This window comes from Salvelinus namaycush, chromosome 19, assembly GCF_016432855.1.
Source record: "Salvelinus namaycush isolate Seneca chromosome 19, SaNama_1.0, whole genome shotgun sequence".
NCBI lineage: Eukaryota > Metazoa > Chordata > Actinopteri > Salmoniformes > Salmonidae > Salvelinus > Salvelinus namaycush.
In genome coordinates, this window is record NC_052325.1 from 11,249,661 (window position 1) to 11,265,350 (window position 15,690).

Consider the following 15,690-nt stretch of genomic DNA (forward strand, 5'->3'; position numbering starts at 1 on the left):
TGACAGGTAAATTGCTAAATTGACGTGTGTTTTTTTGCTCCTCCTTACCGCCAGCTGAAGATAGAACCCTCTGTGCTACTTCTGCTTTGAGCATTGATTGAGAATTCTCACCACCTGTGAAAAATTACTTGAATTAATGAAGTGTGTGATAGTCATGTGATCTGTCGGTCTATAAGTAATCCTACACATGTCAGCCCTCAGATCAGTTATCGTTACTTTCTCTCTCTTGCGCTGAACTGTTTTGCAGCTCGCTCTATTGAACACATTATTGGATATAAAGTGATACAGTGCTGTGTTTCTCAATCACATGTATTGACCTGCACTTTCTCGAATTCAGCCTGTGTCTGTAGCTAGCCTAATTGTCAACTGATACCTCAGCCGTGGCTCTGCCAGAACAGAGATGAGATGGACCAGTCTATTAATCCATGTGAAGTATCAGATGCTGCTCTATCGATACCAACCGGAGGCATACACACATTCTGTACTGGATTATACCGTTGTTCCTCTGGATCCTGGTGGGAGTGAGGCATTATGGGAAGACAGGGGGCTAGACACGGGGGTAGATGGGGAGGGGGGGTAGCCGGGTAGACGAGGAGGGGGTAGACAGGTGTAGATGGGTGGTAGACGGGCAGGTAGGTGGATGCGTAGACGAGTGCGTAGACATTGGGGTGGACAGGGGTGGACAGAAGCCGTAGACAGGAGGTAGACAGCACCTGCTGTGCCTAACACCCTGGAAGCTCCTTTGAGCGTCTAAGTCTCAGGGGGGACAGTCTCTCTTTATACTTCCGTAGATATAATACTGAGACAGAGACACTTTCACTTGCATCTTAACAGACAGTATAGTGTTGTTCCTTCTGTTTAGTGTCAGTATTTAAACAGCTCTCCATCCTCCACTCCCACCATGCTGCTTAGACATTGTCAGGTGTACAGAGGCCTGAAACGGAGCAAAAAATATTGCAGCCGCATACGCTACAAATTGCAGTTTGTTGATTTCTTTGTGGAGCACAGTTTGTTTAGAACAAAGAGTTTGGAGGGAATGCAGGCTAATGAGCCGCGTTAGGGATGGAAGTCAATTCAGGGGCATTTGTTGTAAAAAGTATTTGCATATTTTGAAGAGAGCAAGCTAGTTTCCAAATTCATCATCCACCATAGAGATCCACCGAAAAAGTTACAAAATATAGTGTGAAAAGTAGAATTAAGGGCAGTGTTTAGTGGATTTTAATGAGCGAAATGTGACCAACAAATTTTGCTCGATAATGGGGTTGTTTTTCCAACCCTGATGGTAAAACTCACAAAATATGTTTTTTTGTACTGTCATTTGCAGTCATATTGATGTTTTCAACATCCAAATAGCCTAACGTCCTTCCACTTAAATAGTCATAGACTGTTCTCTCTGCTACCGCACGGCAAGCGGTACCGATGCACCAAGTCTGGAACCAACAGGAGCCTGAACAGCTTCTACTCCCCAGCCAGAAGACACCTAAATAGTTAGTCCGGGTAGCTATTGGTTAACTATTTAACTATCTGTGTATTTTGACTCATCACACACACTGCTGCTACTGTTTATTATCTATCCTGTTGCCTAGTCACTTTATTCCTACCTATATTTGTTTTTAACCTTTAACAGGGAAGACTTATTGAGACCTAGGTCTCTTTTACAAATGTGCACTGTATATACAACGTAAATATACACATTATACCCAAACTATATGCTATCTGTCTATCTATCAATCTAATCTAAATACAAAACCACAGTCATGGGAAGCACAAATAAAACATCACAAATCATCCAGAAAAACAGTTATGTTCCTCCACAAATAAGTCCCCAATCAATACTTTAAATTGCCTGAACAGCACCAGAACATCAAATTGAAATGTATTTTGAATTGTGTTCCAGCAACTCTGTACATTAAAACTTAAAGCAGATTACATATCTACCTTAATTACCTCGTACCCAGGCACATCTACTCGGTACTGGTACCCCGTGTAAATAGCCAAGTTATTATTTCTATATGTTTCCTCTCTGCATTATTGGGAAGGGCCTGCGAGTAAGCATTTCACTGTTAGTCTACACCTGTTGTTTACGAAGCATGTGACAAATTACATTTGATTTGATTTGACTAAATGAGATACGGGTCATTGTTTTACATGACAAAATATGTCCTTTATGGTCCTTGTTATTAATTGGTGTACAGCGTATAGGCCAAAGAGGAAGGAGAGAGCTCACTGTGTGCATCTAAATGTGTTCACAGCCATCCATCTTACCATGCATAACTGCATGATGGCACACCTTGGGGAACATAGGGGGGTGAAGAGAAGTGCTGCTTCTTTTATTTTTATCCCAAACACAATCACTGATAACCCCAGCTATGTTCTACTAGCCTGGAGGTATCAAGATGTCTCTGACTGTTGTGCGTTCTCACATCACACAGTGCTGCTACAGTATGCCCTGTCAGGATCTGAGCTCTGAGTTTATAGAAAGGCCTGTTGGTTTGGCTTTCTTTATGTATGTTTATGTCCTTTCTCTCAAATTGTGTGTGTGGGTTAAGATATAAACCTCATCCACTTTGCATAGCGAGTTTGCCGTGGCACGATCACATTCATAGCTTGGAGAGATTTTAAATTATCCAAGGGCAAGGAGGCACCGAGCAGAGCAGCTTCACAGGCAAACCATCCTTTGACCATAATTCTTCGTGATTGACAACCCCGCGTTTTATCTCAGTGAAAAAAACTAGATGGAGGCTATAAACAAAAACACTGTTCATAAAACAAGTATTATTATAAGTGAACTACCGATATTGTCTTTGTATTCAGGTACCTGTAAGAGTTATGTCTTTACCGATTGCTTTACGTTTGCTGCTGTGGCATAACAGTTGTATTGGTTTACCCTTTGCACTGTACCAAGGTCTCATACTGCATGTGTTTTATATGTTGGTGTAATGGAGCAGGTCCTTTTACAGAGGTGAAAGACTAACCTGACATTTATGAGGATGTTGCCAAGCCCCTGGATTGTGAGAAGGCCATCAGGATCAAAGGTGGTGGCTTTGTGTGGAAGGGGCCCCATGACCCCCAGAGCCTGATGGATTGTGTGAGATTATATGAAAAGACATGGATGGCTAGAGAGATAGAGAATAAAATAGATGGAGATACAGAGAGAGAAATGAATAGATGGAGATATAGAGAGAGATATAAATAGATGGAGATATTAATATATAGAGATATAGATATCTATATAAATAGATAGCGATATAGATAGATATATACATATATAGAAATGTAATAGATAGAGATATAAATAGATATAGAGAGAGAAATAGAGATAGATAGATAGAAATAGACATAGATGCAATAGATAAATAGATAGAGATATCAATAGAGAGAGAGAGAGTCATGCTTAGAGTGAGTAGAGAGCATGGATTAAAATGTCAAGTAAGAATGAAACTCGAAACTGATAACATTTAACAGATTTGTCACAAAATGTTTAATAACATTGAGATTAAAACTTTAATGTATATTTCCTTGTGAAGTTATGTTGGGACTTTTCTCTGATGTTGAGCATCTGTGGCTATAGCGCTGCATGTTTATATCTTAAAAAAACAGCTTGATCCACATCAGTCAATCTGTAAATCAACATTCAGCAAAATTTGCTCGCAAGTGATCTAAGTGCTGCAAATGTATGTCAGATGAAATGCAGTGGGCTGCCCTCAAAGACACTTCCAAAGTATCAAACAGCCTTCTGATGTCATTTTCAACATGACGTTGTTGTCTACCAAATGAATGGTCATTAGTCAGTGGAAATGTTTCTAGGAGGATAGCTCCAACATGGACGTCATCCAAAACAAAATGTGATGTAATGGGTATCAGTGGTGTAAAGTACTTAAGTAAAAATACTTTAAAGTAATACTTAAGTATTTTTTGGGGGTATCTGTACTTTACTTTACTATTTTACTTTTACTTCACTACATTCCGAAATAAAATAATGTACTTTTTACTCCATACATTTTTCCTGACACCCAAAAGTACTCATTACTTATCACAGGAAAATTGTCCAATTCACACACTTATCAAGAGAACATCCCTGGTCATCCCTACTGCATCTGATTTGGCGGACTCACTAAAAACAAATGCTTCATTTGTAAATTATGTTGGAGTGTGCCCCTGGCTATCTGTCAATTTGCCGTCTGGTTTGCTTAATATTAGAAATTAGATATTATGTATACTTTTACTTTTGATACTTAAGTACATGTTAGCAATTCCATTTACTTTTGATACTTTAAGTATTTTTAAAACCAAAAACCTTTAGACTTTTACTCAAGTAATATTTTACTGGGTGACTTACTTTTACTTGAGTCATTTTCTATTAATGCATTTTTACTTTTACTCAAGTAGAACAATTTAGTACTTTTTCCACCACTGATGGGTATGGTGATGGATAATAAAATGATGGACAGACTACAGTGATTATTGGAATCAAGATGTTACCAGTTCTTATTATGGCCTGGGATCCTCTTTAGCAGCCACAGAATGATGATCCAGGAGTGATCACTGCTCTGTGGAAAAACAAAGAAGAGTTGTGGTGCAGTGAAGGAGCTCCACCCCTCTCACTGCCCTTATTGGGGCCTGGCAGGCAGGGCTAGCTCTACCCCTCTCACTGCTCTTATTGGGGCCTGGCAGGCAGGGCTAGCTCTTCCCCTCTCACTGCTCTTATTGGGGCCTGGCAGGCAGGGCTAGCTCCACCCCGCTCACTGCCCTTATTGGGGCCTGGCAGGCAGGACTAGCTCCACCCCTCTCACTGCCCTTATTGGGGCCTGGCAGGCAGGGCTAGCTCCACCCCGCTCACTGCCCTTATTGGGGCCTGGCAGGCAGGACTAGCTCCACCCCTCTCACTGCCCTTATTGGGGCCTGGCAGGCAGGGCTAGCTCCACCCCTCTCACTGCCCTTATTGGGGCCTGGCAGGCAGGGCTAGCTCCACCCCGCTCACTGCCCTTATTGGGGCCTGGCAGGCAGGGCTAGCTCCACCCCGCTCACTGCCATTATTGGGGCCTGGCAGGCAGGGCTAGCTCCACCCCTCTCACTGCTCTTATTGGGGCCTGGCAGGCAGGACTAGCTCCACCCCACTCACTGCCCTTATTGGGGCCTGGCAGGCAGGACTAGCTCCACCCCGCTCACTGCACTTATTGGGGCCTGGCAGGCACGGCTAGCTCCACCCCGCTCACTGCCCTTATTGGGGCCTGGCAGGCACGGCTAGCTCCACCCCTCTCACTGCCCTTATTGGGGCCTGGCAGGCAGGGCTAGCTCCACCCCTCTCACTGCCCTTATTGGGGCCTGGCAGGCAGGGCTAGCTCCACCCCGCTCTTTAAAAAATAAAATGTATTTCACCTTTATTTAACCAGGTAGGCCGGTTGAGAACAAGTTCTCATTTACAACTGCGACCTGGCCAAGATAAAGCAAAGCATTGCGACAAAAACAACGACACAGAGTTACACATGGGATAAAAAAGTGTACAGTCAATAACACAATAAAAAAAAGTATATATATACAGTGTGTGCAAATGAAGTCAGGAGGTAAGGCAATAAATATGCCAATAGTGGCGAAGTAATTACAATTTAGCAATTTACACTGGAGTGATATATGTGCAGATGAGGATATACAAGTAGAAATACTGGTGTGCAAAAGAGCAGAAAAATACAAAAACAAATATGGGGATGAGGTAGGTAGTTGGTTGGATGGGCTATTTACAGATGGGCTGTGTACAGCTGCAGCAATCGGTAAGCTGCTCTAACAGTTGATGCTTAAAGTTAGTGAGGGAGATATGTCTCCAACTTCAGTGATTTTTGCAATTCATTCCAGTCATTGGCAGCAGATAACTGGAAGGAAAGGCGGCCAAAGGGGGTATTGGCTTTGGGGATGACCAGTGAAATATACCTGCTGGAGCACGTGCTATGGGTGGGTATTGCTATGGTGACCAGTGAGCTGAGATAAGGTGGAGCTATACCTAGCAAAGACTTATAGATGACATGGAGCCAGTGGGTTTGGCGACGAATATGTAGCGAGGACCAGACGAGAGCATACAGGTCGCAGTGGTGGGTAGTATATGGGGCTTTGGTGACAAAACGGATGGCACTGTGATAGACTGCATCCAGTTTGCTGAGTAGAGTGTTGGAGGCTATTTTGTAAATGACATCACCAAAGTCAAGGATCGGTAGGATAGTCAGTTTTGCGAGGGTATGTTTGGCAGCATGAGTGAAGGAGGCTTTGTTGCGAAATAGGAAGCCAATTCTGGATTTAACTTTGGACACCTAGGTATTTATATTTGTCCACATATTCTAAGTCAGAACCGTCCAGAGTAGTGATGCTTGTCGGGAGAGCGGGTGCGGGCAGCGATCGGTTGAAGAGCATGCATTTCGTTTTACTAGCATTTAAGAGCAGTTGGAGGCCACGGAAAGAGTGTTGTATGTCGTTGAAGCTCGTTTGGAGGTTTGTTAACACAGTGTCCAAAGAAGGGCCAGATGTATACAGAATGGTGTCATCTGTGTAGAGGTGGATCAAAGAATGAACCACAGCAAGAGCGGTATATACAGAGAAAAGAGACGGCCCGAGAATTGAACCCTGTGGCACCCCCATAGAGACTGCCAGGGTTCCGGACAACAGCCCCTCCGATTTGACACACTTAACTCTGTCTGAGAAGTAGTTAATGAACCAGGCAAGGCAGTCATTAGAGAAACCAAGGCTGTTGAGTCTGCCGATAAGAATATGGTGATTGACAGAGCCGAAAGCCTTGGCCAGGTCGATGAAGATGGCTGCACAGTACTGTTTTTTATCGAGTGTGGTTATGATTAGAGGTCGACCGATTATGATTTTTCAATGCCAATACCGATACCGATTATTGGAGGACAAAAAAAGCCGATACGGATTAATCGGCCGATTTATTAAAAAAAATATATATATATACTGTATATATCATACACACACACACACATTTTTGTAGTAATGACAATTGCAACAATACTGAATGAACACTTTTATTTTAACTTAATATAATACATAAATACACACACGCACACAGCTCTGAAGTGACAATGATACTGAAGAGTCTGCTTAGGAGACAAATACTCTCAACTGTTTGAATAAAAATAGAGTTTAAGTTACCTGTGATGAATGTTGAAAACAAAAACTTTAATTTCTATATGCAGGAAATCCTATTTTAGTAATGGGCATGATAAGAATTGACAACCAAAGTGCGAGTCATAATTCCCATGACACCTTTTAGCAAAATCTGAAAAGCGGTTCCTTCATTTATTCCATAGGATATTTTTAGATTCACTTAAAATAAGGTCTGTGTTTCGTGTAGGCTTACATCACCGTGCCAATTTTATAACTGTGTAGATATCCATAGGACAAGGTAACTCTGATCAATATTGGCTAAATATAAGCAAAGATAAAAAAAATTGTAGAGTGGATTTATGAAAATATGTTGACAAACGTTACCTTATCCTAGTGAGATTTATACGGGTATCAAAACGTAGAGGCGGTTTAAGCCTGCACGAAACACAGACCTTATTTGAAGTAGATCAAGACATTCTCTATGGAAGACATGAACGGTAAAATAACGAAGGAACCCCTTTCAAATTCAGCCGCAAGTTATTACAGGAATTATAACGCCTCGACTATTTCTCTCTAAACCATATACCTTTGACTAATCCGGAAACTATCACCTCGAAAACAAAAGGTTTATTCCATTCCGTATTTTATCTAACGGGTGGCATCCATGAGTCTAAATATTCCACAACCTTCAATGCTGTCATAATTACGTAAAATTCTGGCAAATTAGTTCGCAAAGAGCCAGGCGGCCCAAACGGTTGCATATACCCTGACTCTGCGTGCAATGAACGCAAGAGAAATGACACAATTTCACCTGGTTAACCTGTTTGGGCTGCAGGGGCAGTATTGAGTAGCCGGATAAAAGGTGCCCATTTCAAACGGCCTCGTACTCAATTCTTGCTCGTACAATATGCATATTATTATTACTATTGGATAGAAAACACTCTAGTTTCTAAAACTGTTTGAATTATATCTGTGAGTAAAACAGAACTCATTTTGCAGCAAACTTCCTGACAGGAAGTGGAAAATCTGAAATCGATGCTCTGTTCTAGGGCCTGCCTATAAATGTCCTTGATATATATCAGTATACATGCACTTCATACGTCTTCCACTAGATGTCGACAGGCAGTGAGAGAAGAAATGGAGTGTATAACTTGATCTGGGGTCGAATAAATGCTCTTTGTATGACGTGTCACCAGTTTCCTGTTTTCTGAAGAGCGCGTGAAGGGACCTGGTTTTGCCTTCTGTACAGCTGTCGTTATAGACGACTAATATCTCCGGCTTTGATTTTATTTGATACATGTGACAATATCATCGTAAAGTATGTTTTTTCAATATAGTTTAATTAGATTATTGAAATTTATTCGGGACGTTAGGCGTGTTGCGTTGTGTGCCTTTGTTCAGGAAGTGGAGCTTCGCGCCACTTTGCTAGCTTTCCGTGCTAATTGACTGGAGAAGAGGACATTCTAAATCCAAACAACGATTGTTCTGGACAAAGGACCCCTTGTACAACATTCTGATGGAAGATCGTCAAAAGTAGGACCCATTTTATGATGTTATTTCATATATCTGTCGAACATGTTGTACTAGTAGTTTGCGGCCAGGTTTTGGGCACGCTCTCGCCATAACGTAAACTGCATATCGTAATGAAGTTATTTTTAGAATTCTAACACGGCGATTGCATTAAGAACTAGTGTATCTATCATTTCCTATACAACATGTATTTTTTAGTTATGTTTATGAATAGTTATTTGGTCAGAATATGTGAGTGTCAGAAAAATATCCGGACAATGTGGGAAAAAGATGCTACGTTAGCACAATGTATAACCACTGATTTCAGCTCTAAATATGCACATTTTCGAACAAAACATAAGTGTATGTATAACCTGATGTTATAGGACTGTCATCTGATGAAGCTTATCAAGGTTAGTCAAAAATTATATATCTTTTGCTGGTTTGTTACGATCGCTAACTTTTGCTGCTGGGGAATGGCTTGTGTTTCTGGCTATTGTGGTAAGCTAATATAATGCTATATTGTGTTTTCGCTGTAAAACACTTAAGAAATCGGAAATATTGGCTGGAATCACAAGATGCCTGTCTTTCATTTGCTGTACACCATGTATTTTTCAGAAATGTTTTATGATGAGTATTTAGGTATTTGACGTTGGTGTCTGTAATTACTCTGGCTGCTTCGGTGCCATTTCTGACGGTAGCTGTGATGGTAGCTGCAATGTAAAACTGATTTATAGCTCAAATATGCACATTTTTCGAACAAAACATAGATTTATTGAATAACATGTTATAAGACTGTCATCTGATGAAGTTGTTTCTTGGTTAGTTTGGTTGGTTCTTGGTTAGTTAGGTTGGTTTTGTGCATGCTACCTGTGCTGTGAAAAATGTCTGTCCTTTTTTGTATTTGGTGGTGAGCTAACATAAATATACGTGGTGTTTTCGCTGTAAAACATTTTAAAAATCGGACATGTTGGCTGGATTCACAAGATGTTTATCTTTCAAATGCTGTATTGGACTTGTTAATGTGTGAAAGTTAAATATTTCAAAAAAATATATTTTGAATTTCGCGCCCTGCACTTGAAGTGGCTGTTGTCATATTGTGCCCGGCTTCGGGCTTGCAGCCAGAAGAAGTTAATATTGCCTGCTAACCTGGATTTCTTTTAGCTAAATATGCAGGTTTAAAAATATATACTTGTGTATTGATTTTAAGAAAGGCATTGATGTTTATGGTTAAGTACACATTGGAGCAATGACAGTCATTGATTTATTGTTTTTTATAAGATAAGTTTAATGCTAGCTAGCAACTTACCTTAGCTTACTGCATTCTCTAACAGGCAGGCTCCTCGTGGAGTGCAATGTAATCAGGTGTTAGAGCATTGGACTAGTTAACTGCAAGATTGGATCCCCCGAGCTGACAAGGTTAAAAATCTGAGGCAGAACGTTCCTAGGCCGCCATTGAAAATAAGAATGTGTTCTTAACTGACTTGCCTAGTTAAATAAAGATTAAATAAAGGTGTAAAAAAAAAATATATATATATTTTTTTTAATCGGCAAATAGGCGCCCAAAAATACCGATTTCCGATTGTTATGAAAACTTGAAATCGGCCCTGATTAATCGTCCATTCCGATTAATCGGTCGACCTCTAGTTATGATATCTTTAGGACCTTGAGCGTGGCTTAGGTGCACCCATGACCAGCTCGGAAACCAGATTGCATAGCGGATTAGGTACGGTGGGATTCGAAATGGTCGGTGATCTGTTTGTTCACTTGGCTTTCGAAGACTTTAGAAAGGCAGGGCAGGATGGATATAGGTTTGTAACAGTTTGGGTCTAGAGTGTTTCCCCATTTGAAGAGGGGGATGATTGGGGCCTGGCGGGCAGGGCTAGCTCAGCCTCGCTCACTGCTCTTTTTGGGGCCTGGCGGGCAGGGCTGTATCAGTGGAAGATGAGGCCGACACGTTCAGATCAATGGCCTCTTAATCTCCTTCTGCCTGTTGGAAGTACTCTAATCTCACACTGATGGATTAGGGGAACACGATTGACATACAGACACATACACACAGGGCTGCCGATTGTGTTGTGAATTCTACTGTCCTCTTTTGAAGGGTCACTGCTTGAGTTAATGGACTGCTGGGGAGAGATTTTGAAGTGGATAAGTGAGGCAACCCCCCCTACATGGCTTTAGACCCCATAGTGGGCTGTACTTGCAGTCAAACATTCTTTTCCACAAAATGGTGAACAGAAGTCAAGATGATAATTCCGTTTCAGTTATTATTCTTAAAGTAGCATTATTCTTAAAATGCTCTGTCTAACAAGTAGTAGATGAACTGAGCGGTGCAGTTTTGCAGGCAAATCATATTCTAGTACAAGGGTGTCAACCTCATTTTGCCCCACGGGCTGTATTCAGTCTTAATCAAGGTCCTGTCTGTAATAATTGTTAATATTTTCTAGCCATCAATATTTACTAAAAATATTCCTCTATCCATATTTGGTTTTATATTTGACGCTCTCTGACTGTCATTTCGGTGATTTTTAGTTAGCAGGACAGAGTCAATTATTTTAAGATTGCATAAATGTACAGTACCAGTCAAGAGTTAGGGCACACCTACTTATTCAAGGATGTTTCTTTATTTTTACTGTTTTCTACATTGTGGAATAATAATGAAGACATCAAAACAATCAAATAACACATATGGAATCATGTTGAAACCATAACAGTGTTAAACAAATCAAAATATATTTTATATTTGAGATCCTTCAAAGTAGCCACCCTTTGCCTTGATGACAGATTTGCACACTCTTGGCATTCTCTCAACCAGCTTCATGAGGTAGTCACCGGGAAATGCATTTCAATTCACTATTATTCTATAATGTAGAATGTGTGTCCAAACTTTTAACTGGTACTGTAGGTCCATTATCATTAATACACAGTTTCGATTTGGTTTTAGTCATTTTAGATTGTTTGCATTTTTTCCTTAAAAAAACAATGATATATATTTACACAGTGGCTTGCGAAAGTATTCACCCCCTTGGCATTTTTCCTATTTTGTTGCCTTACAACCTGGAATTAAAATTGATTTTTGGGGGGGTTGTATCATTTGATTTACACAACATGCCTACCACTTTGAAGATGCAAAATATTTTTAATTGTGAAATAAGACCAAAACAAACGGAAATCTTGAGCGTGCATAACTATTCATCCCCCCCAAAGTCAATACTTTGTAGAGCCACCGTATGCAGTAATTACAGCTGCAAGTCTCTTGATATATGTCTCTATAAGCTTGGCACATCTAACCACTGGGATTTTTGTCCATTCTTCAAAGCAAACCTGCTCCAGCTCCTTCAAGTTGGCTGGGTTCCGCTGGTGTACAGTAATCTTTAAGTCATACCACAGATTCTCAATTCGATTGATGTCTGGGCTTTGACTAGGCCATTCCAAGACATTTAAATGTTTCCCCTTATATCACTCGAGTGTTGCTTTAGCAGTACGCTTTGGGTCGTTGTCCTGCTGGAAGGTGAACCTCTGTCCCAGTCTCAAATCTCTGGAAGACTGAAACAGGTTTCCCTCAAGAATTTCCCTGTATTTAGCGCCATCCATCATTCCTTCAATTCTGACCAATTTCCCAGTGCCTGCCGATGGAAAAACACCCCCACAGCATGATGCTGCCACCACCATGCTTCACTGTGGGGATGGTGTTCTCGGGGTGATGAGAGGTTTTGGGTTTGCGACAGACATAGCATTTTCCTTGATGGCCAAAATGCTACATTTTAGTATCATCTGACCAGAGGACCTTCTTCCATATGTTTGGGGAGTCTCCCACAAACACCAAACGTGTTTGCTCATTTTTTCTTTAACCTCTTCTTATTTTTTTAAATAACGTTCCCAAGGTAAACAGACTATTTCTCAGGTCCAGATCGTAGAATATGCATATAATTTACAGATTAGGATAGAAAACACTCCAAAGTTTCCAAAAACTGTCAAAATATTGTTTTGTGAGTATAACAAAACTGATTCTGCAGGCGAAAAGCTGAGGAAATCTAACCCGGAAGTGATTTTCTTTTTTTAAATCTGTGTTTCCTTGCCCGTCTTTCTTCCATTTAAAGGGGTATCAACCAGATTCCTTTTCCAATTGCTTCCTCAGGCTGTGACCAGGCTTTAGACATAGTTTAAGGCTTTTATTTTGAAAAATGAGCGATATTTTAAAAAAGTAGTCAGGTGTCCTTTGATTAGTTCCTGCGCGCGAGAGGGGTAGCGCTCCATTTTCTTTCTCTCTTTTATTGAATAGGTTACGGTCCGGTTGAAATATTATCGATTATGTTTGTTAAAAAGAACCTGAGGATTGATTATAAAAATCATTTGACATGTTTCTACGAACATTACAGATACTTTTTGGAATTTTCTTCGAACGGAACGAGGCTTTGGTTTTCTGAACATAACGCGCAACCCAAATGGCGTTTTTTTGTTATAAAAGTAATATTTATCGAACAAAAATAACATTTATTGTGTAACTGGGAGTCTCGTGAGTGCAAACATTCAAAGATTATCAAAGGTAAGCGATTTAATTTTATTGCTTTTCTGACTTGGGGCTAGCTGTTCTAGCATTGATTGATACACTCACAAAAGCTTGGATTTCTTTCGCTGTAAAGCATATTTTCAAAATCTGACATGATAGGTGGATTAACAACAAGCTAAACTGTGTTTTGGTATATTTCACTTGTGATTGCATGATTATAAATATTTTTAGTAATATTTTGCGCCCTGCAATTCAGCGGTTGTTTAGGAAAATGATCCCGCTAAAGGGATCCGTAGCGCAGAGAAGTTAAGCAATGATTTTGTTTCTGGCCACTCTTCCGTAAAGTCCAGCTCTTTGGAGTGTACGGCTTAAAGTGGTGCTATGGGCAGATAATCCAATGTCTGCTGTGGAGCTTTGCAGCTCCTTCTGGGTTATCTTTGGTGTCTTTGTTGCTTCTCTGATTAATGCCAACCTTGCCTGGTCTGTGAGTTTTGGTGGGCGGCCCTCTCTTGGCAGGTTTGTTGGGGTGCCATATTCTTTCCATTTTTTAATAATGGATTTAATTGTGCTCCGTGGGATGTTCAACGTTTTGGATATATTTTTATAACCCAACCCTGATCTGTACTTCTCCACAACTTTGTCCCTGACCTGTTTGGCGAGCTCCTTGGTCTTCATAGTGCCGCTTGCTTGGTGGTGCCCCTTGCTTGGTGGTTTTGCAGACTCTGGGGCCTTTCAGAACAGGTGTATATATACTGAGATCATGTGACAGATCATGTGACACTTAGATTGCACACAGGTGGACTTTATTTAACTAATTATGTGACTTCTGAAGGTAATTGGTTGCACCAGATCTTATTTAGGGGCTTCATAGCAAAGGGGGTGAATACATATGCACACACCACTTTTCCGTAATGCAACAAAATAGGAAAAACGCCAAGGGGGTGAATACTTTTGCAAGGCACTGTATATATATACACACATTGTGTGTATATATATACATTTTTTATGTTTGTCACCCCTGCTCTATCAGATGATGCTGGTCCTAAAGCTCTACATATTGTACCCAACCATGAACTAATGTACTCTCTATTTTATTCTTACAGATATCTGCAATGGCCCGTTGGTATCCATGCTGCCCCAGGGCTCTTTTGTGAGCTCCTCTCAGTCCTCTGTCAGTTATGCTCCACACTTCTCCAAGATCAACAGAAGAGATGGTGAGTTACAATGGAAAGTTATCTTTTTTTAATTTCATGTAGCAGTCTTAACCCTGAATGCGCTATCCTTCAAAAATGTTAGGACTTTGTTCAGTAACTAGTTACCGACAAAACAATTACTTCTGTGTTAATATTGAGGAATAAAAATGCTCTCTTTTATATACAAAGCTAAAAATATTGAAACAATAATGCACTTTGTGATATAAGCACCAGAGGTAGATAGATCTATGTACCCTGAAAAAAAATTATATATATATGGAGTCACCCCAGATTTGCCCCCTGGGAGGCGTGGCAGCCACTATAACTACAACATTAAAAAAAAAATATATATATATATTAACCTTCCAGTCAATAGTCTATACCAGGTCGGGAGTCTTCTCTTTCAGATGCAGTTGGAACTGAGTTGATAGCCCATCACGCTCCATAGTTAGAGCTAAAAGTCAGATGACACTATTTTTAAACATCAAATGTTACTATGAATATGTAAAAAAAAATATATATGTTTATTTTGGCGAATTAAAACCATTTACTTGTATTACAAAAAGGTAAATAAAATAAAGTGTTACTGATTTCAGAGCCGCCGGGTAGTTTTGTTGGCTGTAATACTAGGAGATCATATTCAAAAGATCTTCATCCAGGATTAGTTAACTATAATGCTATTATTGAATTAAGATGGAGATAGTTTATCTCCACCTCATGGGCATCTTATAAGGAGAGGTTTTCAGATAAATCCCTGATGCGGTCCTGTTTGCACGTCAGCACCGTTTGGACAATTTTAAAATGTTGCTCTTAGCTCTAACAACAAGGCTCACAGGTCAGTAAATTAATCTGCATTTAAATCTACGTTCTGTAACTAGATTTTCAATGACTTGGAGTGTGATTGAACCCAGGTTCTTTGGACCTCGGCTACAGTACGTGTGTCTATAACAACCAGAATGATCCTGCTCTCTTGGGGAGGGGGGGGGTCCGTAAACGATGCTTCCTATGTTGCTCAGACTCTGGTTTGATATGCTGCACTCATCTGCTCCCATGGTGGTGTGTACCAGCCTTCAGCAGCTGAGTAATGAACCTTCCTGCCAGAGCTAACCTGTTTCTTCAGCTCGATAGCTGGGTGGCTTGTGGGGTCTGACTCTACTAATTGTACACAGCACTGCCATATCACACTTTCACATTAGTGTTTGGAAGTAGCTTACGTTTTTTTATTCACCAGTGTATGAAGTGCACTGATGCATCTGAAATGTTATTTAAGCCTAATGGTGTGTTTTCACTCCAGATAGAGGGGGTTAGTTCATACAGCATGATGGAAGGGGTTAGTTCATACAGCATTGTAGAGGGGGTTAGTTCATACAG

The 15,690-nt window shown here is 40.5% G+C and overlaps 1 protein-coding gene across 1 annotated transcript in view; it reads left to right on the forward strand.

The window, feature by feature from the left end:
• Nucleotides 1-613: 613 nt before the first annotated feature.
• Nucleotides 614-15,690, forward strand: part of LOC120063688 (contactin-associated protein-like 5) — a 90,770-nt gene continuing 75,693 nt past the window's right edge. Inside the window, exons 1-2 of the mRNA XM_039013983.1 lie at nt 614-632; nt 14,230-14,340. Of these exons, the coding sequence (XP_038869911.1) occupies nt 614-632; nt 14,230-14,340 (130 nt within the window). The remainder of the gene's footprint in view (nt 633-14,229; nt 14,341-15,690) is intronic.